Raw genomic sequence first — 24,357 nt, forward strand, 5'->3', positions numbered from 1 at the left:
GATACTGATTTGGAAATCCTAAATTTGTTTTCAGTCCAGTATCCAACTTCCAGCTCAATGCAACACACAACATTTACGTCTTTAAAAAAAATTGTATTTTTAGTATTGCCAAAACACACATGCACTTTTACTTTCTTGGGAGAAAAATGTGTCTCTTGATTTGTTTCCAATCTGTGTGTTCTTGCCAGCAACTAAAATGCTTGAAGAACCAAAATGAATAATCGGTAAGAGCATCGGCAATTAAAGCTGCAAATTTTAATCAATACATCTATTAATACAGATATATTTATCTTGGCCGGGAAAAATGTGCACATTTTCAAAATCCTAAGCATACCTGGTCTGTTAAATTATTTGCTTCACATATTCAAGGAAATCCACTGTCTATGGCAAATATATTATCAAACAGCCTTTAGTCTTTTTTTCACTTCCAGTAATTTTTGTGGAACTGGTATTTTTTATGTTCTTTCCCCAACTGCTGGTTATTAAATCCATTTCTTAACTTTCAATTTTCTTTTGTTTGTGTCATCAGGCTGCGAAACCGGAGGTCACTGCCAAATCTAAACCACGGCAGTGTGCGATAGGCTCAAAATGTGAGTCATCGTGTATTTGGAGATTTGGGGTTTTTCAGCTATCAGCAGAGCACATCTCCAGCCCTGCGTCCAAGTTCTTACACACTGAGTATCTCACGATCTGCTAAAAGCAGATCTTCAGGTAGAGTTGCCAAGATCAAGAGACCCCAAACAGGATTGCAGGAGCCCACTGTCATTTAAACACTACTGAAGACACCATGTCCCAGTGTGGCCACAGGATGCTGGGATATATTTAAATACCTTGGCTATTTAATCAGGGAATAAAGAAGGAACAGAGGAAATTATCCACGAGGTGAGAACAGATTAGCTACACAGTATACACCAGATTAATCTGCGTCTGTTTGTGGTGGTGGGGTGTAGAGGGTGCATTTCCAGCCCCAGGAGTGGCCCCTCCTCCTGAGGCAGGCAGGGCCATGGAGCATTTCAGTGGGAGAAGCAGCAGCCCAGGCAGACAGCATCCCTCCCTGTTCCATGCAAAGCTCCCCAGCACTCGTGCTGGGCGCTGCTCACCAGTGCCCTCGCCAAGCACAGCAGGGATGAGCGACGCCTATGGTGTTCTTGTTATACATGAAGCCTGTTTGTCACAAAAAAAACAAGGTGACTGCTAACTGCTGTGGCTATTAAATGAGATATCTATTTTTGTAAGTGAAGCCCAAAGATACCTTGTTCATTATTTAAACAAACTTATGAAAAACGGGCACGTTTCCCCCACCCTTGATACTTATTCTATGTACTGTCAGCAATAGGTATCACCTCGTCAGCATGGCCCCATTTGACCTGAGGGGGTGTGGGTGCTTGTGTGGGTGCAATTTTACTGAAAAATTCTACCCTCAGCAGCACCATCTCCTTTCAGCAACAGATTTTCATTACAGGGATGCACTTGGGGGTGTTACATCCAAGAGGACTTCCAGTATGTTTCAGACTGCAAAAGCACCAGGAGTGAGAAGGGGAAAAAGAAAAAAAAGACTGGGCAGTCATTTGAATCAGTGAGTGACAGGCTGGGCCAGCTCTCTGTATACATTAATAAATTAGAATTTTAATTGTGTCTCTGACTGCAGGAGCTGCTCCAGTACTTTAATACGTACCAACAATTGGCTATGTTATGGAATCCACGATGTGGCCTTCACTGTTGACCTCTGCAACACAATTCCCAGTCTGACTACGGAAACTGTTTGGTTTGATCCTTTCAACTTATTTGAATCCTGACAAATAAGCTCACAGCTGAAAGGTCAACACAGTCATATTTCATCCTCTGGAGCTATTCTTAAGACATCTGCACAACAAAGCACTTCTTTTAGTACCTGACACTGGACCTAGCCAGCACAATCTCTCATTAAAAATGTCCCCAGTGGAAGAGTCTATTAAAAGGCATATGGATCAGCTATGGATTTACCAAATAAAATATTTTTGAAAGCATTAATGTAACGCTTTGGATTATGGCTCTTGACGCCGCCAATAAAACGTATATTTGCCCAATGACAAAATGCTTCATACTTTCCAAAAGAATAATAGCCCGGCTGTAAAGCACGAGGTGTTGTCCAGCAGCCGGAGCACAGGGGTGGGAGCCAGGAACTCATGAATCTTAATCCTACCTCTAAACCCAATTCCCTCTGTGATCCTAAGTGAGTTGCTTAACCCGCATCCCTCAGTTTCCCAGTCCAGAACTGGGATAATGCTACTTACTTATCAGACTTTCCTTCTGGGGATGTTTTGGAGATTAGTATTTGCAAAATGCTTTGAAGATGAAATCACTACACCAAAGCTCGGCATTGTCCAGGCTGGGCCAAGGGCTGCAGTTAACAGCTATTCCTCACTCAGGCAAAACTCCCCTTCAACTCCCCATCAGCTTTATTTGGGTAAGAACCTCAGAATCAGGCCCTCTCACTTTACTGTCAAGGCCTCTAGCGATGTTGGCTTTACCTTCCATATTCTACTACATATTTAAAGAGCCTAGCATCCGTATTTTTGCAGGAAAATAATCTGAAGCACATATAAAAGGCAAGAGAAGCAGCAATGCTGTCAGGGAGCTCATGGTGATAGTATATCAAACTAAAAAAAAAAAAAGTAGAAAGAGCAAAACAGACATGAGTTTGACAACGTGCTATGACAACAAGAGGGAAAAAAAAAAATCCGGAAAGAATTTGGGGCTACAGAGGCTGAAGCATCAGATATAGAAGAGCGAGATAAGATAAATGTCCCAGCTAAAGGGCTTTGTGCAACTGCAGCTGAACTGCTGCATTCAGGACCTTATTATCAAAAATCCACTGACATGCTGCAATTGCAGTAACAAAAGCAATAACCAGCTGCAAACCAGCAAAGTGGTCAAGGGTCTGGAAGTGCTAGTTTATGAAATACATAAAGAACTAGATACATATAATTTGCCAAAACTGGCAAGTACATGTTAGTATCTCAGATGTTTGAGGAGTGCGAACACGAGGCAAGGCAAGGGACTGACTCAGTATTTATACAAGCAGTATTACTTGGAGCAAGAGGATGGAATTAAAGTGGAAAGTTCCTGAGCGTGTGCTTTGTTATGGAAAACTATCTGAAGGAAAATAATAGCAGTCCCACCATCACTTGGGATTTCTAGCACTAGAATAGCAAGGAAAAAAAAAAAGAGAAAAAAAAAAAAGGAACTGTGATACATGACCTAATAGGTCTTTCTTGTCTTTAACTCCCCGTGATTTATCCCACAAGACTAGCAGAATGTACTCCAAAGCCCCATATGTGTGCATACATCTTCTGTTTGGGAATGCTGTATTGGTTTTAGCTCTCTGAATTCATAACAGCACAAAGCCCTCTAATATTTAGATTTTATTTCTGAAGATGTCCATAAATCAGTAGACAATAAAAGGGGGAAAAACACACCGATGATATGATATCCTAGCATTTCCCAATATCCTTGACACAGCAAATCAACGGTTTGAGTGAACACAGACTACAAATGGAACAGCAATCAAACAGAAATGTTAATGCAAATCTCCTATGCACACTGACACAGTAACAAAAGCTATTCCATTTTGTCATGATCCAACCCTACCAGACGCTAATAAAAGTACACGCTCACGATTTGTAAATATGCCGTAGGTGGGACTTCCAAGAGCACCCAGCATCAATCCTGCTGCCACTTAACACCAGCCACAGCCACTCTGTGGACACAGGGAGGAAGCCCCTGAAGGTTCCACCCCAGTATCTGCACAGAAGATGCATTTATTCAGCTTTTACAAGCCCCAGACCCTCACAGAGGTTCACAGGCTCCCCTTACCTGTAGGGCTGGCTGTTTGTCATTCCTCTTCGGAGACTTTAATCCACTAACTTGTTGCTGCTGCTGCTGCTGCTGCTGTTGCTGCTGCTGCTGCTGTTGCAGGAGAAGCTGTCGTGCCACCTGGAGAGCCTGTAGGGAGAAAGAGGTTGGAGAATTGAGTTCAGAGTCAAGAGGGCATGGGGAGCTACACAAGCAGCATAGGGGCAAGGCAACCCCTGGTCACCATTCCACTCCTGATGCACCTCCACTGAGGAAAGCAGTGGCATCCACAAAAATAACACCTTGCAAGCAATGGGGTCGTATCCCACCACTGATTTCCCGTTTTGACTAAGGAGAAAAACAGCAGCAGCTGACGTTTGCCTCCTGGGTGGAAACCTCAAGTAACTGCAGGAATCCTGGTGGTGAGCTCCATGGAGTGGTTGTTGTCCCCCTGAAGCAGCTCACAGCCCTCCTCACTAATGGGCAGTCTCCTTTGCTTTTAGCTTTCAGATGCCTCCTCTCCAGCAGATCAGGTTGTGTTTACAGAAGAGGGCAGTCATATATCACTGTCTGCTCCCTTGAGCCCAGAGAACATCAGGGAAGCTTCTGGAAGGCCACGGTGGGAGAAGGAGGAGAGGCAGCAGCAGGCAGAGCCATGCTGAAGGCTGAGAAAGCTGCAAGGAACTAGAGAGAATACAAAGAAAAGCAGGGACAGCATTTCACCTCACCAAAATCCAGAACTTGGACTTTGATGATCCTTGTGGGTCCCTTCCAGCTCAGGATATTCTATGATCCTATGAAAATCATTGTCAGCTCACGATGGACCAGCTGTGGGGACTCACTGGGAGGGGGCACAGCAGTAAAGGGACAGTGTGACACTGGAGGGGCAAGGGATATGACCCTGAAAGCATGAGCAAGCAGGATGTGGGAATTATTGCAAAATGTCATCCAAAGCAGAGAAGAGTCCCTCAACACTGGAGCCTGCTGCTCTGCAAGGCCCGATTTCTCCATCAGGTGGGGAAAAGAAAGCAAGAGGAGATAAAAGAGGAAAAGATGAGGAGCAAGTCCCTGCCCTGGCTCCCTCCTGGCTCCCCAGCCAGGGGACAGCGAGGATGATCCCTGCAAGACAGACTGTGGCACAGCTGAGACTGTGCTGGCGAGACCCCAGCCTGCTGCTCCCGGAGGATTCACCAGCACCGGACCCGGGCCTCCCTGGTCTCCTTGGAGACGTTCAGTACGTGTGTAGGTGGAAAAGTGGGAAGGCTGAAGACTTCATTAATGTAAAACAAGAAAAATAGTCCCTTTGCAAGATGCCTACATGGAAGGAGGGAAAAAGCCTTCCCCACTCCTACTGTGTATGTTCTCTGAGCGATTTAATTAATACCTATTTAATTAAGAAGTCAGGTTTGCTTCAGGTTTCACTTGCTCCTTCAAGTTGCAGTGTTTATTCTCAGCACAGAACTGCTGGGAAAGGTTTGATATCAAGGTCAGCAAACTCCAACCCAACTCCCCCACCCCAGTAAAACCTTGTTATTTTAATTGCCTAGACCCATCTTTTTACTTTTGGAGAGACATTGGTCAGCTCAGCAGACTGAAGAACCACCACTGCTGACCAGGGCAAGTGGGCAGGAGAGACCTTATAATGCTTTGGCAATAAGCCCTCCTTTCCAATTTAATAACAATTCTCCACTGGATCAGAAAAACTCTCTAGGGGTGGATGTGATTTCCAGCAGAGCTTGGCACGGTGCAGGTAAAATTAGATTTTGCATTTCAAGCTGGTTGGAGCTTAGTGCACCCATAACATCTTTGAACTGGTCCATGTCCCTGCAATGGGTGCAGGAGCTGCTGGGCATGGATCTGGGCTCCAGACACACACAGGCACCACCCCCTCGATGGTGCACCATCAAGAAACAGGAAACCCTACAGCCTACCAAAGAATTCAATGCAACAAAAGAAAGCTTTATGAAGAAAGCACTAAGAACAGCTAAAAAATACCTTGTTTTTATTGAATTAACTTATTTAGCTGTTAAAGCATCTTCAAGGGTGGGCAGAGGCAGCAGAAATAAAACCTACAAGACTTAAGGGGATAGGCAACAAACACTCACTTATTTAACAGGAGTGTTGTATGGCTTATTTAATTAATGAATACTTGTAAAGCACTCTGAGTTGCTCAGACAAGAAGCTCTATACAGTACAAGCGCAACATATTATTATATATTATTAAGACTGGCTCTGCAGAAGAATAATTCCAGGTAAATGTGCAATCAAATGATCATTTTAGTTCCCAGTAATTAGATTCAATAGGCCAAAAAAACCACAGAAGCCTTTCTTTAATCATACACTAAACAATCAGAACATCCCTAACCTTTCAAGCTACAGCCTTTTTGAATAAAACATCATCAACTTATAGATATTATTCCAAAAAGAACCAGTCACCATATGTGTTGTCTCTTTGAAATACAGTTGCTATAGCAGACCCTGCATGCATTTCATGTGATATGATCATATTCCATCCGTTCTGGCAGCTGAGAGGTTGCACAATTAAACTGGCTGCCAGAAATTTTTGAAGATTCCCAGAACAAGTAGCCATGCAAGAAATGCCTGCTCTCTACTCGAGCTGGCCACGAAGCTCCATGCAGCTTGGTGGGGTGGCCACTGCCACCATAAACCCTTACCATGACTGACCCCCACAGCAATGAGAGTCTCTGGCTGTGGGGACAGGCTGGCACTGGCAGAGCTCTGCTGGAGGAAAGCCAGAGCTCCAGTCCAGCTGCACAACACCCACATCCCTCACACCCACCACTCCGAGGGTCTCCATTCAAGGTGACATCTACACCACCCCATCCATGTCTAGGTGCCACCTGTGCTGGTGTAAACCTGGTGGGACCAGAGTTGGCAAGAAGGAAGGACCAACACAGACGGTGGAGCAGGGCAGGAAGGAAAGGATTAGAAAGAACAAAAGTGGGCTAGAAGGAGCATCAGGGATACAAGCAGCCAGGATGGACAGGAACATCAAAGGGAAAAAACAAGGTAGATGCAAGTGAGATGGCAACATGCTGACATTCCAGGGATTGCAGCTTGAAATGGCATTTCCCATTTCTCCTCTCAAGATTTTGCTTTTTCACTCACAAATAACTGACAGCAATGAAAGCTGAGCATCAGATGAGCTGGGGTTTAAGATGTGGAAGGCTGTGTATAGCTCTGTGTATACTGAGCATCTGCATCAAGGAGCTACCAAGTCCCTGGTGGTACAATGAACCCAGCAATTCCACATCCCTCTGCCTTTCTACTTCTTCCTGCTAAGCCTTTCCTTCCTCCTACCTCAGTCCTGTCCTTGCCACTTCCAAGCCTCATCAACACTCCTCACACATGACAGGACATGTACAATAAAGATGACTGGCTCGGGATACACTGACCCTCCTTCCTCTCACTCACAAAACACTTCAAGCCCCTTCAGGTTTGCCTTCATGGAATTACTTTGCTGATGTCAGTTCGGGCCCTGTGGACAGCCGTACGAGCCAAGCCAAGAAGCATCACACCTCTGCCCCCTTCTTCCCTGGTTCCAGGCAGTGCTGCTCCTGCACGGAGCTCATCCCTGGCGTGGGAGCCCTGCTGAGGCTGCCGGTGCTGCACAGTGCTCAGGCAAGGATAGACAGGGAAATTAATTTGAGTGAAGTCAGTCCCACAACCTTCATCAGCACGGAGATTCGCAAGCAGGCCTGTACATTAATAAAGCTTCCTGTGGGAGTAGATGTTGCCTTTGATTTGCATGTGAATTCAATGCTAGTGAGAAGTGCCAGACTGTCAGACATGGAGACCAAAGTCTCTTATCTTTCCAAAAGCTTCTGTAGCAGTTTCCCCACATTTCCTTAATCATCTGCCTTGTCCTCAACTTACTGAACAGGCAGTAGAGAGTAAAGCTGGATTCAGTTCAACTCCTGCTGCTGCCAAGTCCTGAAACAAGGGTGCCACGACTGTTTACTGCTAGCCAACAGCTCTGCTAACGTGGCCCTCTCCTCACAAGCAGGTGCTCTGACATCTCCAAGCTCTTATCACACATTCCTCCTCACTGCCATAGTGACATCTTAAATCTCCACCACGTGCTTGCAAGTGAACAATTGCCAGGGGCCGTGAAAAAGCAGCTCGTGTTTGTATGTCCAGACAACAGCATCTGTCCTTTAAGGTGGAGATGCCAAGAGCCTCCAAAACCACAGAGGTGCTTCAAATACCTGGCTCTGTATTTACCAGCAGCCATGTTACCTGCACGGCCCAAAGAGCCTGCAAGCCTGGACAGAGCTTCTTGGGACACCCAGAGACCGAGACACCAATCCTGGCCTCCAGCAGTGAATCACAGAGCAGCAGTAACCATCCTCCTCTCTGCACCAAAACACAAAGGGGAAATCCTCCCACTTACTGGGGAAAAAAAGAGAAAGGAAAGCATCCCCCTGAAAATGAATCTTCCATGGGTTTTAGTCACTATAAACATGGATTTGGAAGGACAACATCAGGAAAAGGATGCCTACCAACCAAGTCATCCTATGCCTAAATGCAAGATACAGTAAATGAACTCCCAAGGTGTTTTCTTATCCATTAGAAATCACCCAGACATAAGGAGATTTTCTGGTGTAAAACAGAGATCAGTAAAAAGGCAACTGAAATACAGAGCTTGAGAGACGTTGCACAAACTTGGAATGGTATTTGAGAGTCAACACTGGGTGACACCTAACCCAGGAAAAATGTTAACAGTACATTAACTGTGAGATGAATCAAGCCTGTTTCATTCACAGCGTAAGTGGGAAGCCCCACTGAAAAGCCCTCTCCCTGTGCTTAGGGAAGTGGCAACCATTTATTATTTCCCAACCACTTAAGCACCAGGAGGGGAAAAAAAAGTACACATTTGAGATGACCAAGACAATTTTATTGCAAGACAGACAGAACGTGACTTGTTTGCCCAGCTGCTGTTTGCCCAGAACACTGGGCACTGCTATCACCCCAGTTACTGTTGTAATTCAACATTTCCATGCAAGCACCTTGACCTTTCAGTTTCACCATCCTCTTTGGGCAAGCTCTGACGAAGGGTAAAAATGCAGCCCTGCCTCTCACTTCATGTGGCCAGAAACTCCTGATTCGGGAAGGGGGCTGGGGAAGGGAAATACACTGGAAAAAGAGGGTAGAACTTTAAAAATAGAAATGCTGCTTAAATGCCATATACTTGCTTACAGTGTCAGTACATAACGAAAACAGTAACAGGATCCAGTCGCATGGAGCCTCTTGCTAACTTGTTCCACCACTGCAGCCAGTACAAGGCAGCAACTCTCCAACTTTTTTCCATCATCCTATTCCTACTGAAGAAAAAGTGCTCCAGCTCCTCCCTTCCCATCTGCTCCAACCGTTATTAATATCAATCAGTTATTAATGAAATATAATGACCTGCAGCTATAATAGGCCTGGCTCTAACACCAGGGGAAGCTTGTTACTGAACCTGAGGTTTATCAGGCATGGAAAGATCAGTCCAGGGAACTTTAGGATGTATGGAAAGGAATGTACACTGGAGGGTGGGGAGATGAGCAGCAGCCATGAGGATGCAGAAGAAAGGGGTGTCCTGTTCAATTGCCAATTCCCAGGGCAGTTGGTCAGTAATGAATGGGCTGCCCCCAAAATATCTGGATAAACATGCACCCAGAAGTTGCAAGGAGAGCACAAAACAAAATCCCATGTGTTTTTACAGATTCCTAAGGATTCTTGGCCTTTCCAGGTGGACAAAGTTGCTTATCGGGAGAGCAACTTGAGAAAGGAAGAAGGAAGAGTTCCCTGAAATCAGAGGTGGTCTTGTGGCCATGGAAGTGTCCAAGCAATAAATCTGGAAAGTTAGTTGCCAGCCAACATCATATTCTGTCCACAATTTCAGTTATGGTCATAAACAGCAAAACAGAACAAAACAAGCAAGCAGAGAGAGAAGAGAAGGGAGAAACTTTAAGGGCAAAATCTGCCCTTGGAGCAAACATCACACTACACTGGTCCCAGAGCTTGTGTGTTGACCGTTGATAGCCATACCCTTGCAAGCTACCGCTGCTCCTCAACTTCCCCACTGAGGTTTGGGCAAAGCACAGCTTTGCAGCAGCAGGCATGCAGCTTTCCCATCATCTTTCTCCCCAGATTTCATGCTGCCTTCAGGCCCTGAGGAATCTCCCCGTCAGCAGCTCCAGGCGCCTCTCCCAGCGGAGCATGGCCCACCTCCCAAAAGGGCTTCTTGCTTCCCTTCAGCCTCACAAGGCAAGTACCTTTGTTTCTCCTGGGTGGGACGAGGGGGAATTTAGACTCAGCCAGCAATCTCTCTTCTTTCTCAGCTCCCATCTGTCCTCACACCCCGCTCCACTCCACAGCTGCTCCCAGCAGAGCGGCAAGATGCAGCTCTCAAGCTCGGAAGCCCGGATGCACCCGAGCTTCAGAGATGCTTCATGTCTCTCCCACTCCTGCCTCCTCTACCTCCTCTCCTGCGACACTCTCTTCTCCTGGAGCAGCAGATGTAGAGGAGCGGTGGTAGGAGGCAGACACATTGGAGGGGAGCCCTGCTGCAGTTCTCCTCCGGCAGGCTCAGGAGCCGCACAACGTGTGGAAACCAGCGAGGAGAGGAGCAGTATGCAAAGGGAAAAAAAATAAAAAATAGTGCAAAGCGACAGCAGTGGGTAGTGCTGTTCCTCTGGGAGGAACAGAACAGGGGGAGGTGAGATGAACCAACTAGAGAATAGGAAAGGAACCAAAATGAAGAGGAGGAATAAAATGTAGAAGATGCAAAAAAGAGAAGCAGATGTTCTTGCAGCACTTATTCCCTCTGACATTCGTGCCCAGCTCTTCCATCCTCCTCCAGAACTGGGAAATGAGCTGCTACGTGCTCCCTTCCCCACTGCCACCACCCTGACCCTGTGCCACACACAGAATGACACAGCCAAGAGCCCCAACACTGCTCTTGGCAGTGCAGAAGGGAACTTTGAGGATACCTACAGGCAGGACATGGGGCTCTGCTATGAGACACAGCTAAGATGCAACATAACCTGGTGAAGCATTCCTGCTGTCCAGCCTTCTCAACCACCTTGGATTCAAACAATCCCCATCCCCATCTCATCCTCTGCTCCCTTGTTTCATTAAATAATCCTTTTCCACCCACCCTGTCCCAGCTCCACTGGTACAGCAGGGATGCCCTGAGCCTGGGGAGATGCTGCTGGTTGTACCCAGCGCCTCACTTGGCTGCAGCCAATCTGCAAGGCTGGTTCCACCCAAGGGCTACCAATCAGCTCATCACGGAGGGGAGCTTCAACAGCAATCCTTCACTCAATAAAAGGGTCAGCTGGCCATGAAGATCACAGCAGATTGGTCTGGACAAGTGATTAATGGGTGATTCCTATGCTGGAAAAAGAGAAGGGACCTGAGATCCACATGTACAAACCCTGGCTCACATCCTGTCCCTGATGTGACAGGGGCACACTTGGAGCAATGGAGCTGGCAATGCACCTCATGCTGAAGCATCTCCTAGAATAGTTCAGTCATAGGGAAAGAAGATGAGTCTCTATTTTTCTTCCAGCAGGTTTAGTTTCTTTCCTCTGGAATAGATTCTGGCTACCAGTTAAAGAGATTCCCTCCAGAAAAAGGCACTGGAAACAGAAAGCCTTTCTTCCAAACCCACAGGGTGGAGCTGCCTGTGTCCCAGCTCTGCTGCAGTTCGTCCTCGTGGGCACTGAGGTTACTCCTGCCAGTGGGAGGACGAGTGGACTCCATGCCCCTGCCCTGCCATCCCACAGCCCATCCCATGGCTGGCAAGGTCCCTGCCTATGAGGACCCAGCACCACAGAGGGGGAAAACAGAGTTTGCCTCAAAAAACCCCAATTTCCATTTTGTAATTTATTCATGAACTCCAACAATATCAGGGAAAAGGTAGGTGAGGTATTTTCTTTAATGCTTGGAGACACTACAGGGATGAAGGGGGCAGGCAACAAGGGACAGTAGGGTGAGAGATCAGCCTCAGCCAACACCAGGAACCTGCAAACCCTGAAGAAGCTACAACAGGGAAAATGGCTACAAAAATCCCTTTTTTGAGGCATAAATGAAATCCTCAGGCGGTTACACCGCAAAAACACCTTCTGTCCCTTCTTTTAAAGAGTCACAGTCGGGACTCATCAAAGCCACTTAAAAAGTATCTGGCAAAAAGTTCCCAAACATTAAAAATGGTTCTCTTTATTTTGGCATGCCAAGACTCACAGCATGTAGCGGTCTGTACCAGCAAGAAAGGAGGGATGGGCCAACACATCCTGGTGAAATGAGAAAGGATACAAATCTTGGCTCCCTGTTCAAACTGAACCAGAACTGAACTGTTCCTGAGTGATGAAAAAAAAAATCTTATGGGATTTCCAGCTCATTTCTGTAGGCTCGAGATCAGATTCTGAACTACTGTGTTTATGCAAAAGTGAACCAGACCTTTGAATATTTGGAGGAGCATTCACTGCTGAGCCGCGTTTTTCTTGGATGTCAAAAGCACGGGAAGTTCTCATATTTTTTAAGAGAGAAGAGAAGAGGGATAAGGTGGGGGGGGGTAGAAGGAAGCCTTTTTGTTGCTACAACATAAATAGTATATTGCATACAGCTGCTTGCGCGCTTCCCTGTGTGGTCAACAAAACAGGGAACATATTTTAAGCTTGTTTTCCAAAACACTGCATGACAAACTTGTACTCAGAGGCCCATGAAATACAGCCACTGACTGTGGACATCTCACCACGCTCCATCAGACACTCGCTGCTGCTGGGTGAATGAAGGAAGCAAAACATTGGGACAGCCCAAAACATGGAAAACTAAAGCTGCAAATCACATCTCTGCACTTCTATGGCACAACCTAATTTAGAACTGCTTGTAAAAGGCTTAATTTTAACAGATTCTGGTAAAGCAAAAATAGGCAAGGTTGAGATGGAGGCGACAAAAATGATTAGAGGGCTCAGCAGATACGAGGCAAGATTGATAAGGGTGGGAGTGTTTAGTTTAGCGAGAGATGAGTAAGAGGGGAGATGATAACAAGTATACAAGTTGTGACTTGGCCTGAGAGGGTACATCTGGTGCTTTTGCCATTTCTCATAATGCAAGAGAAAGAGGACATTGAATGAAGTCAGGAAGCAACAGCCACCAAAAAAACCCCAAAACAAAACAGCAGATAAAAGGATTTTTTTTCCTTTCTTAATATACAACTCATAATTACTCTCTGGAACTTACTGTCACAATATATCACCAGGGACAAGAGCATGGGGAGGATGCAAAGAAAGGATTAGACACTTGCAGAGATAGTCATGAGAGCATTTACAGCTACCTTTGGAAAAATAAAAATAGAAATCAAGGTACAAATGTTTACGCTTCAGGGTACAAACCAACCTTCAATTCCTGAAGTCTGGGAGGACATTTTCCCCCATGGACAGGTCCTTCATGGGCTTCTGCCCAAGGACTTCAGCCAGGGCTGGAGAGCTCCCCTGTCCAATAGGCTGCAACTGCTCCTGCCCCTTGGTCTTTCCAGGTATCTCAATCCTGCTGATCCCAAAGCCCATTCCTCAGCCCACCCTCAGCCTCCTCAACCCTCAGGGAGCTTCTGGGCAGGGGGGGCCAGCCATGTCCCCCAGCCCAGCCCATGCCCATGTCACCTGGCCCCAGCTGCTCATTTCCTCTTTCTTCTTTACATCACATTTAAGTTTCAGGTCCTTATTTTGCCAGCCGTTCCTCTCCCTGCTATTTCAACTGCCATTTTTTTTTCCTCCCTCAAACCCAAACCCCCAGCTCCAGCCCCTGCCATCCACTTGGGCTCTCCAGGGAGCGCTGACCCCTCGGAGCCAGAAGGTGAAGCATCCACCTCCTCCTGCCCAGACCCACCAGCGACGCACAGACTTGAACACAACTTCAAGATGTCAGGCAAATTTTCCCTTTCTCGATGTGAAGCCATCCCTCAGAGGAAACCCACATCCCTGAGGAGGAGGAGGAGGAGGAGGAGGAGGACCCTCCTGCCGATCTGGCACCTGCGGGGCAGCGGCAGTCAGGCGCTATTACGGACCGCGGAGCTCATCAACGCGCTGGAACTGACATGCGACTCGGGGAGACAAAGAGAGATTTTGAAAGCAAGTCAGTCTATTAAATTTATACCTACCTGCACAATGTGAAGCAAACCACATCTCAGTTTCCTTTCATGTGCATGACAGTCTTAACTTGTTTCTTTTAATCCCATAAAAGCAGCTAAAGCATGCAACATGCTTCCCGGAGATGAAGCAAACCTGTATTTTACTTCCTGACAGTGATTTAGTTTATAGGGTGTTGGTTTTTAGTTGTTCTTTTTTTTTTCAGGGAAGATAATGAACATTGTCCAAAGCTGGTATTATAAAGGAAATACTACATGCTACATGCTAGACACCTGGCATTTAAAATAGAATCCCATAAATTGACAGTGTCTGTAACGGACCAAACACAGCTGCAACCCCTCACGCTGCACAGACACCAGCACTGGAGGCTGGAAGATCCCAGCCTCTCCCGCCAAGGTTTTCTTTGGAAATCAGCACCCTTCTGAAAATTCAAAGCGTCTCTCATTTAGTCAGTCACACCCCAAGTAGGACCGGGGAGACAACCAGGGCTGTATGACTATGCAATAAATCCAGCAAATCCAAAGGGCTGGAGCAGTAATCCATGGAAACGTTCCAGGCAAGAGGGGGGTTTAAGTGCCTTTAATTCCCAGCTGCAAGCCCAACAAGCTGCCAGAAGGCGGAGACCACAGAACACAAGGGGTTAATGGCCTTGCTAAAGAAAATGATACACATAATTTCCTTTTATCATAAAACAATACGTTTATTATTTTCTGTATATCTGTTAAAGGGCACGGCCTTCTGAGTGGAAAACAAAACACAGCTTGGTCACATGTTTATTTGCTTCAGCTACTCCCTTTCCCTTCTGATAAATAATCAAACATGCCATCCAGAAAAAACAAAACCAGTGAGCTGGGAAATTTGATGGTCATCAAATAGACTAAGATACCAAGAAAAGCAGCCCACTGTTCCCACAGAGAGTTTTCTGCCCCACACCTACACTAACATCTGAGTAAATAACTTCAGTCACTCTTTCCATTTTCCCCATGAAATTACTCCTACTGTTAAACAAATTGTCCTTAAGGCAGTTGCAAACACCATTTTTTTTTCTGCAAAGTAGAACAACTTCTGAACATTAAAAAGCCAGACTAGCAATATATTTTCAAAATATGTTTGTTGTACTTGCGGTTTGGCTGAACACACAGCTTGATTTCTCTCTCTCTCGCTCTCTTTTCTAGGAAGATGGGGGTTTACAGTTTAAAATTTTAAAGTGTATTTGGATCTTGGAGAGGCAGGAAAAGCCTCAAGGAGGATGGGTTTTCTCCATAGGGCAGGCAGCATATTTTCCATTTTCTCTTATGTTTCACACTATACAAGCACCACGAATGCTTGCCAAAAAAAAAAGTTACCTGCTATTTCAGTGGACTTTTGCGGGGGGAAGAAACCACCGAGAAATATCAAGCAGTTTTTTTAAGTCACTTGAACAGAGGGGAAAAAATCCAGCATCCGTGTTGTGACATGGATTACCTAGAGGATCTACTCTATCTTCCAAAAACCCCTGAAGACCATTCATACAACAATCATTAATACTGAAAAACTGCAGAGAAAATCCCTCACGTGAGAAGTTAACAACCATTACCCGGCGTGAGCACGCTTTCCCTTTCCTTTTGTAGTACCACAGGTCTAAACAATAGTCATATGAATGAGATAATAGCCATGCTTGTCTCAGCAGCCTGATTTTTATTAGCATGAAATTGGTACAAATATTAGCGAGGCTGGTTCGCATGCGGTGCCAGAGCCACCATGCAAACAATTTGTGGAAAACAAAAAAGCCATTCGGTGAGTTTGTGCCACTTGTGCTGCCCAGAGCAGCAGCAATGTTTCCTTTTCTTGGAGGGGTTTGCTGTTTAGGTATTTTTGGCAGTTCTGCAAAGAGAAGCTGCAGCACCCGGTGAGCAGCGGGGATGGTGGGACATGGCTGCTCCCGTGCCAGAGGGGCAGCACCACAAGGTGACAGGCACCCCAAAAGAGGACTTGGCCCTTGCCACAGCTCTCCAACGCCATGCCAAAAACCCCACCCTTGTCAACACTGCCATAAACAACCTGAACTGGCTGCTTTTGTATCAAACCAAAGCAATTCCCCTCTCCTGTGCTCCAAGCTGCCTGCGCAAGACAGCGCGTTAAAAGTTCAGCCCTGCCTGCACGCTCCTTTCCTCTGAGCGCTCGCAGAGAAAATGAAGAGTTTAACAGAGTGAGCTCTTACTGTCTGCCTTTAGATTTCCGTCTTCGCGCTGGAGATGTTTCTGGCTGTTTCTGTGAAGCGGGGGCTGAAGAATGGTAAAAAGATGTTTGAATAAACAGGAAGTGCCGTGCAGCCGGAGCACAGGCTGGAGGGAGACGCTGGAGCACTGCCCTTCGCGGCAGCCACCGGGCTCTGCCTCCACAGTAGCAACCTCTGCTTTTACTAAATGACAAAGAAACCGCAAAGCATTCCTTCCCTAATTCTTCCCTTGCAAAGTGGTGAGATCAGCTGGAGCGCACAGGTAATCTCAAAGTTGGGCTTAGCACTCCACCCGGCACAAAAATCTAGTGACTCCACACTATTAAACCCCCCTATCTGTGAGCAGAAACAGGCAGAACTAATTATGTCCCCAAACAGACCAAACAGCAGGCAGAAGCACACCTCGCTTCTGTATCTAGGCAAATTCGGATTTGCACGGAAGTCCAGCCAAACTTGACGTTCCTACCCTCGACAGCGCTGTGACTTGCTCTGGAAACCAGCTCGGGAGGCTGGCCGGGCTGCAGAGCTGTTTTCTCTGTGTGAACTGAAATATAAACAACCGCCCAAAAAACACAGCTTGTCTTGGGTGCAGGGACTTGCATTCGGCATCTCCGAAAGTGTAACTTCAGCATTCCGGCAGATGCCACCCCTCCTTCGCTGTCTCCTTCCCCTCCCTAAAACAAACTACCTATTTAACTGGAGATGACTAACTAACTGTCTCCCCACCCAATTATCAAAGCCCTGTCTGCTGTCATATTGGTGACATGACACAGATATTGTCAAGAAAAAGTAAACTGGGGCTGGCACTCAAAGGCAGCTCGTGAAGAGATGAGCAGTCGAACAGCCATATTCAATAAAAAAGAGGAACAGGATTCCTTTAGAAAATGTATTGCTGTTGTGGCAACGTGCTGCTGCCACTGAAGGGACTGATTTGTTATTTAGCATGTAGTCTTGGACTGTCTGTCATTCTGGGTGCTAATGCTCTGCTAAAATAACTCATTGGGAGCTGTCAGTGGGATGTTTACATAGGCCCCCAATCTTTTCTTCATACAAGGAAATTTTTTACTGGAATTCATCTTCTTTTGATCTCACATTCAAAGCAACAGCAGCTTGATAGACATGCAAGTCTGAAAGCAAATCCAGACGCTGAAGATAAACCGCCAGAGTATGACAGGCAGGAGCATCTAAAGCTTATAAAAATGAAGAGAACAGCATGTCGTCTGAGTATTACAATAGCAGAAATCAAGAGACATATTAGGTGGAACTGATCAGCCACAAAAACAGTTCAAAAGGCAGATCATAGAAACAGAAGACTAAGCTAGAAAAAAAATAAAATTGGAAAGATCTGCTTTACAGAGGCATCACCTCCTTTCTGAGCACCGCGGCGTTTCCGCTCCAGCATGTAAACTTAAGGGGAAAAAAAGAACAGGGCTGGTGCTGTCTCTACTAACTCAGCAGTTCTTACCTTCAACTCACCAATTAATTTGCCAACTGTACGTTTCAATTACGTGTTATTCAAAGTGAAATAAAAATAGGACACTGTGCCACTCGCATCTACAGCCCAGCCCTCCCCAACACTACAGAGATGAGGAATTGGTGCCTCTTCATTAGGAATTACATCCCCCTGCAAGGTGCAAAAGGGGCCCTGGCCTGAGCCCCTGCCACCATTCTATCTTGTTCATCTTTAAAAGGGCTGAGTCTTGGGATGCTCCTGAGCTCTGCCTCTGCCACCAGTGCAGAAATATTCATTCAGAAGGTAATTTTATTTAAATTGAATTACGTGTGCCACGGAGTCCACAGTTATGTTCCGAAGGCGACACTTGCCGGGAAACAATTGCTGAAACTTTCTCTAGAAACCCATACATTTTTAATTTTTCTTACCCAAATACGCTTCTTATTCTAATTGAAGTCAGCAAATATAATGAAAAAGTAATTCTCAAACAATTTTGTACTTAGAGCTATTTGTTAACAAACACTGAACGAGCAGCAGTGTTAGGTTAAAGGGCAGCAGGATTCCACATTATAATTTAGCCTGCGGTTATTTCTGATTAAGAACACCCTCCAGGATGGCAAAGCAAGATCTTCTTTTGCAGCAGGCATAGCTTTTAAAATTAGCCTCTTCTCAATAATAAAACCAACAGGAAAACTGTGGATTTAAAACTGTATTAACCAATTTCAAGTAGTGCAATCAGTTTATGTCTTGCTTTCTGCAAACCACTGTTCCCTGCCTTAGTCAAGTTTCAAATGTAAAAATGCTGCCTGGATTCTGAAACTGTTGTAAGAAAGTCACCTTCTGTCATGCTTATGTAGCTATCTAATGTGCTAAAGGCTGATTATTTATCTTTAAACTGTACTAGTTTAATCTTTTAAGGTCACCACTAATCTGCTCCAACCTTTTAAAAAATAGCAGCTTTCAAGACTTGCTGCTGGAATCACTAAACTCTGAGCTGAATGTCATTGTAAGGGATACATTAGCCAGAGTGAGTGTAGTTTTACAATGTAAACACCAAATATAAATCCCCACCTAAACGAGAAGAAAAATATGATGTCCATGCCAGGAGAAATATCAGTAAATAAGGCCAACACTCTATTATTTCACACAAATATCGTTCCAAATCATGTTGCTATTTCTCTCTCCTCCCCCTCCCTTCCCAGTGCAAAACTTGGGTATAATTTAAAGGATCATTAGGTGTTTTTTTTCTTTATCTTTTCCCTTTCTCAGCAGCAACTTTGCCTGCCTGCTGTGAAGCCTCCTGACCGCATTTGGAAGTTATTGCAAAGTCCAAAACCCCCTCATAGGTTATTTGTGTGCATGTGCTGCACAGCAGCCTTTTATACTCTTCTTTTTCCTTTTCCCCGAGACTTCTTCTGGACTTGAATGTCACAGTAGACCTTGAATGTGAAATGGCTTCAAGCTAATTGCTTTAATTGCTTGAAGATGTGCAGGCAGGTGAAACCTGATCCCCTTGGCCATTGTAGAGACCAGGAACAACACAGGAATGTTTACATAGTGGTTTGAGTTTAATAGACAGTAGAGCTGAGTTTCAGACAGCTAGCAAAAACACAGCTAATAGGTGACCTCTTAATGTAGTTCTCCTTTTTAAAAACAAAATACAATTTCGTTTTATACAAGGCAATGTCCCTAAATGCCAAGGTTATCTGCTTGACTTTTTGAGTGAGCATGCACTGCGTTGCACCTGACATTTATACCAGAAACTCTATCCTGAATGCATTTCCCTCTACCTTAAAACAAAAAGCACTTTATGTGTCAGTCACCTTACAAACAGATTAGAGCTGGATGGGGTTTCCTCGTAAGTGCAGTCATTTTAATTTAAAATTGAGTGTTTCTCACCACTGTCATATTCCTTCCCCCTCATCCCCTGGGCACTCCTACCCTCTGGTGGGCACTGGCACAAGTCCTTGGAAGGGTTTTCTGGAAAGGCCAAGTACTTTCACTGCTTTTCTAGAGCTTTTACTGCTTTTCCAGAGCTTCCAGTGCATTTGCACCACACTGTTAAGCTACGACGCACTTTTGCAAAGGCACAGTTTGGTTTCACACACGGCACAAATTCAGCAGCTCCTCCTCAGGCAAAACTCCTCCTGACTGAGAACTGCAGCATTTGGGGTCACTGACGATCAGGCTTGCTTTCCAAGAATCATGAGGTAAGTAAAACACACTTGAAACCAGCCAAAGACCAGTGAGCAGGTACAGCACAAGTGTAGAAAGCAAAGACTGAATTTGGCAGCAGTGGTAGCATAAAGATATTTACTGTAGGTCTAGTCCAAAAAACAAACACTGAAAACAGGTAATACCAAATAGTCACTTTCCTGGCACAGGAACTTCAAGTTTTGTTGCCAATCCTAAAAAAAAAACAGTTAAAATCACTTGTATTGAGTGAATACCAGCTGAGAAATGACATGTGTTGCATCCCAGACAAAAAGGAATAATTAAAATAACATTTATGGAGGAAGGAAAAAGGGAAGGCAGTCTGAGATATAAGACTGGAAAAAGCACAAACACACTGAGGCAGAGGAGATGAGGCCAAACTAACACATATTTCATACCAACGAGAAAGGAAAGCAATTCCCTGCCACACAGTCCTACAAATAAAGGGCATTTCTAGTCTGATCTTGGCAATTACACTCCAAAAAGTTTCAAATTCTTTTGAGTACTTTTTGCTGGAGCTACCAACCCCTTGAACAGAAGCAAACAGAAGCAGGAGGGAGGCTGCTCCAACCACTCTGGATTCAGACTGTGGCTCCCAGGAAGACAATAGATGCTGGCTGCTCTGCTCTACCTTGCCTGCTATTCCCAATCCTCTGAAGCAAATGAGTAACTGATCTTAAATAATACAGAACAAAGGGAACAATAGGAGCTGGAAAGAAAGCTGGGATACTTGGGAACATGCCTCTTTCTTTTGAGAGAGAATCTCGCCGGCACACATGCACACACTGAGTTATAGAATCACAGAAGTTGTTGTCCTGTGTCGTCCCCCCCCCTCGCCCATCACCTCCTTAAAAGCTCAAATTCCAGCCACTGTGGGGTTTTGATAGATTTTTATTTTTCTGCACGGCTCGAAACATTAAGAAAAAAGGAGAAAGTTCAGAATAGGGGGGGGGGGAAAAAAAAAAATAGAACAGAGTCAATTTAAAGATTTAGTATAAACTAGTCCAAGCCTGTGGGAGGAACGCTAAGTGGAAAAAGTAAACACGGTCCCCCCAAGAAGTTCCCCTGGAAGCTGAGCAGGCAGCCAGTGCCTGGTACCCGCTGCCCCGCGCCCGGGGAGGTCAGCACAGCTATGCTAAACTGACAGGTTCAGTTTACAGCAGGCCAGCACTTTGTTTGGATATACTGGCCTTGCTCACCGCCAGCTTAACAACAGATGGCTCGAAAACTTTCATTATGTTGCAGAGGGCTGAACTGCAAACAATCGGGAAAACTGTGAAAAGTTTAACTCCCTGCGAGCCGAGCGGAGAAGCGCTGCCCTCGCCAGCCGGCGTCTCCTCCCGCCCCGGCCATGGGCGCCTTTAAATTAATTAAAGCGGGATGGGATGATTAATCATACCTGCACACGGTCCTGGGGATGCCTGGGAAAAAGAATTTGCGATTTGACAAGGTCATTTCAATAAAAGTAGCATTCCAGGAGAAAATGGACTTTGACGGATTGCAAAGCTGATTTTAAACCTTCCTCAAGCCTCTGGCTCTAGGAAAGTTATAGAAAGTTTCTGCAATAATCCTCTAATCGGGGTTTATCAGGAGGTTTCTGATGAGAGTTCTTCCATCTACAGAAACAGAGCCTCTGTCCCTCATATTCCTACTTCAAACTTTCACCCTTCATGGCAAGAAAAGGCCAGCAAATAATCTAACATGCAGATCTGAATATGATTTATCCAAATCTGTGTATAATTTAAATATTCATCTAACTGATTTGATTCATATGCACCCTAATATCTTTTAACGCTCTAAGGCAGGTTATAAAGGCACCTTCCGAGGTTTAATTCAATTGACAGTCTTATATACATCTCATCACTGAAAACGCATTATTTTATATTATTCAAGAAATGAACAAATCTGTTTTCCACAAATGTATTTTAAAAGCGACTCTTTCCTGTTATTGAAAGAAAATTGTGTTTATTACTCCTTTAGCATAGTGTAAACTCATAAACGTCAACAGAGAGTACAAGGAAAACTGTCAACTAAATATTGTTTCCTTCATGAGCTGCTCTTCCAAGTCAATTACGCCTTTCAACTTCTGGGGCATTGTATGATAAACTGGCAGTAAAAATCATTCACATTAATATACCATGGTGCCTTGCCTGCAAAAGGTAATTAAAGAAGTAAATGACTCATAAGAATAGACATATTAGCTGCAAAATGAAAGGCAACTGAGCTGCCACATGAAAATATGTACCATTAAGATACTGCATTTTCATATTCCTGTAATCAGCTTCAGTAGACTAATGCTTATTTAATCCAGTTCTCGCCTAAGTCTATCAACAACTGTTTTTTGCTGTTTTCTCCTTCACTGAACATTATGTGTGCAGGTTTGGAATAAATACTGCAATAAGATTTTTGCATAGTCAATTGAAGAACAGGTTTTTTATCTTTTAAAAACTATTTTTCTTTCTCACCAAGAGGAATACAGCAGAGAAGGATACCAAGAAACCCCACGTTTCCTGGGGTTCTTTCAATGCTTTGAGTGAAATATACACCCTGGTTTAGCATTAACCATTTTGATTTGTGAAATACAGCAGGAAATCAAGCCTCATCTTTCAACCTTCCTGTTCTTCATATGGGAAAGGTTTGCCTTGTTTAATGCATGTTTTCATTAGGGTTAGGAAAATTAGACAGGCTTTCTCTTTCTTAAGTCTTTGACACGAGGTGGGGCAAGGAGAGGAAGGGGCACTGCTGGGTTTGTGGAGGAGATGGAGCTGCAGGCTGGGGAGGCACAGGGGCATCACCCCCAGTGATTTGCTCTGCCCAGCCCAGCCTCAGCTGACAAGACCCAAACTCCAAACACAGGCACCATCCTGGCATCCCACCGTGGCAGCAGGACAGCCAAGCTCAGCACGACACACTCCTGATTTTTGGGAAGGGCCATTGCTAGGAGCTCACCCTGCAGTGCACATCTCAGCCCATCCTGTTTCTGTAGCCATAACCAAAGCCTTTTGGTGAAGGATCGTGGGTTCAACTCCACAAGTTCATCTTTCTCCTCCCAAGGGGACAGCAGGGAGATGGTGAAATTCAGGGAACAAAGTACAGTTGTGTCCAAAAGAAAACACCCTGCAAAATACTCAAACATTTCTAACTCATCCTATTTGTGAGCAGTAATTAAAATATTCTTTTCATCACAATAATAGCTCTGTAAGGCCAAGATCCAAACTGCTTTTGACTGCACAGCTCTCACAATTATTTCATTTTCTAAAGTACGGGGTGGAGTGAACTCCAGTATCTCAGCTACTGCTACAGTGCTCTGTTGACAAATGCTGACTTTCCTAAACGGCAGACGCCGTGTATGTACCATCCATCCTTTATTTATTGTGCCCGACACAGGTTTATCCTTGCAAAAAGAGATTTTTCAATAAAAATCTTCACACATTGCTTCGCAACCTGCATTATATGTTGCTTATTTATCACTATCAGTACGAAATAGTGTTGGACTTAAAATGTAGGATCAATCATTATTTAAACTGTATTATTGCTTCTCCATTTGAGCAGACATCACTTTGTACCCACAATTAATGAGCTCTAGTCCTTTTTCTAATTAAGGAACAAAGGTTCTTATGTGCAGAGTATAGAGTGACACTGTCTAGAGAACACACATTTAAACAGAAGAGAATCATTCTAATTACCTTACAATAGGATTTTTCATATCCAGGAACATAATAGGATCAAGAAATTAGAGCATTTCCAACAGCATTTACAAATAAGTCATTACAAAACACCGTTAAAAGGTAATAATGCATCCCTAAAAACAAGGGGACCTTATGGTGACTAGTGCCTAACACTTTGGTATTTACAGAATTAACCTTTGAGCATTGATACAGGGAAAATGCAACACAGAAATTATTTTAGAGATGTGTATGCACAGAGATAAATCCAAAAAAAATGAGGAGTCAGCTATTAGAGTCTAAACCACTTTAGGCTCACACAGATTAGGATCCAAACACATAATTAAGAAAGTCAGAAAGGTAACCTCGCTTTATCCAGTAATTAGGGCTGTTAGAAATCGGATACTGTCTCTTAAAAGTGTTACAAATACACGGCACTACTAAATAACCTGCACTGCTGGGAAAGTATACTCGCTATCAAGGGCAAAGCTGCTATACACTGAGGTAACAGTAAATGACAGACTGTTGTTCAAGTCCATTAGCTGCTATGTGATAGGAGCACATTCACTAGCACACGACCTGTGAAAAATCTTAGATCTCTTTAAATCTTTGAATTGGATTGCAGCATTAATTCTTAAGAACTGCAATCCTTCAACCAAGTCAAATTACCCTCATTAACAGGGGAAAAACTGCCTCTGCAATAAGTTTAAAAAAAAGAGATATTTATTACCTATAATCACTTTCAGGTACTTCACCTGGAAGTGTGACAAACTGGGACAACAACTTCAGAGGCTGGCACCAGTTCAGCTGCTGGTG

General features: G+C 44.7%; 1 protein-coding gene across 7 annotated transcripts in view; it reads right to left on the reverse strand.

Annotated features, from left to right (window-relative positions):
* The window catches only part of FOXP1 (forkhead box P1), a 375,365-nt gene that overhangs the window by 107,904 nt on the left and 243,104 nt on the right, over positions 1-24,357 (reverse strand). For 6 of the 7 annotated variants that reach the window (XM_036390836.2, XM_036390831.2, XM_036390832.2 and 3 more), the window contains one exon: positions 3,856-3,984. In XM_036390836.2, coding sequence (XP_036246729.1) covers positions 3,856-3,984 — 129 coding nt within the window. Of the gene's footprint in view, positions 1-3,855; positions 3,985-10,115; positions 10,287-24,357 lie in introns of those variants that run through there. The other variant, XM_036390835.1, reaches the window with a different exon arrangement.

The sequence above is a fragment of the Molothrus ater genome, chromosome 11 (assembly GCF_012460135.2).
Source record: "Molothrus ater isolate BHLD 08-10-18 breed brown headed cowbird chromosome 11, BPBGC_Mater_1.1, whole genome shotgun sequence".
Classification (NCBI taxonomy): Eukaryota; Metazoa; Chordata; class Aves; order Passeriformes; family Icteridae; genus Molothrus; species Molothrus ater.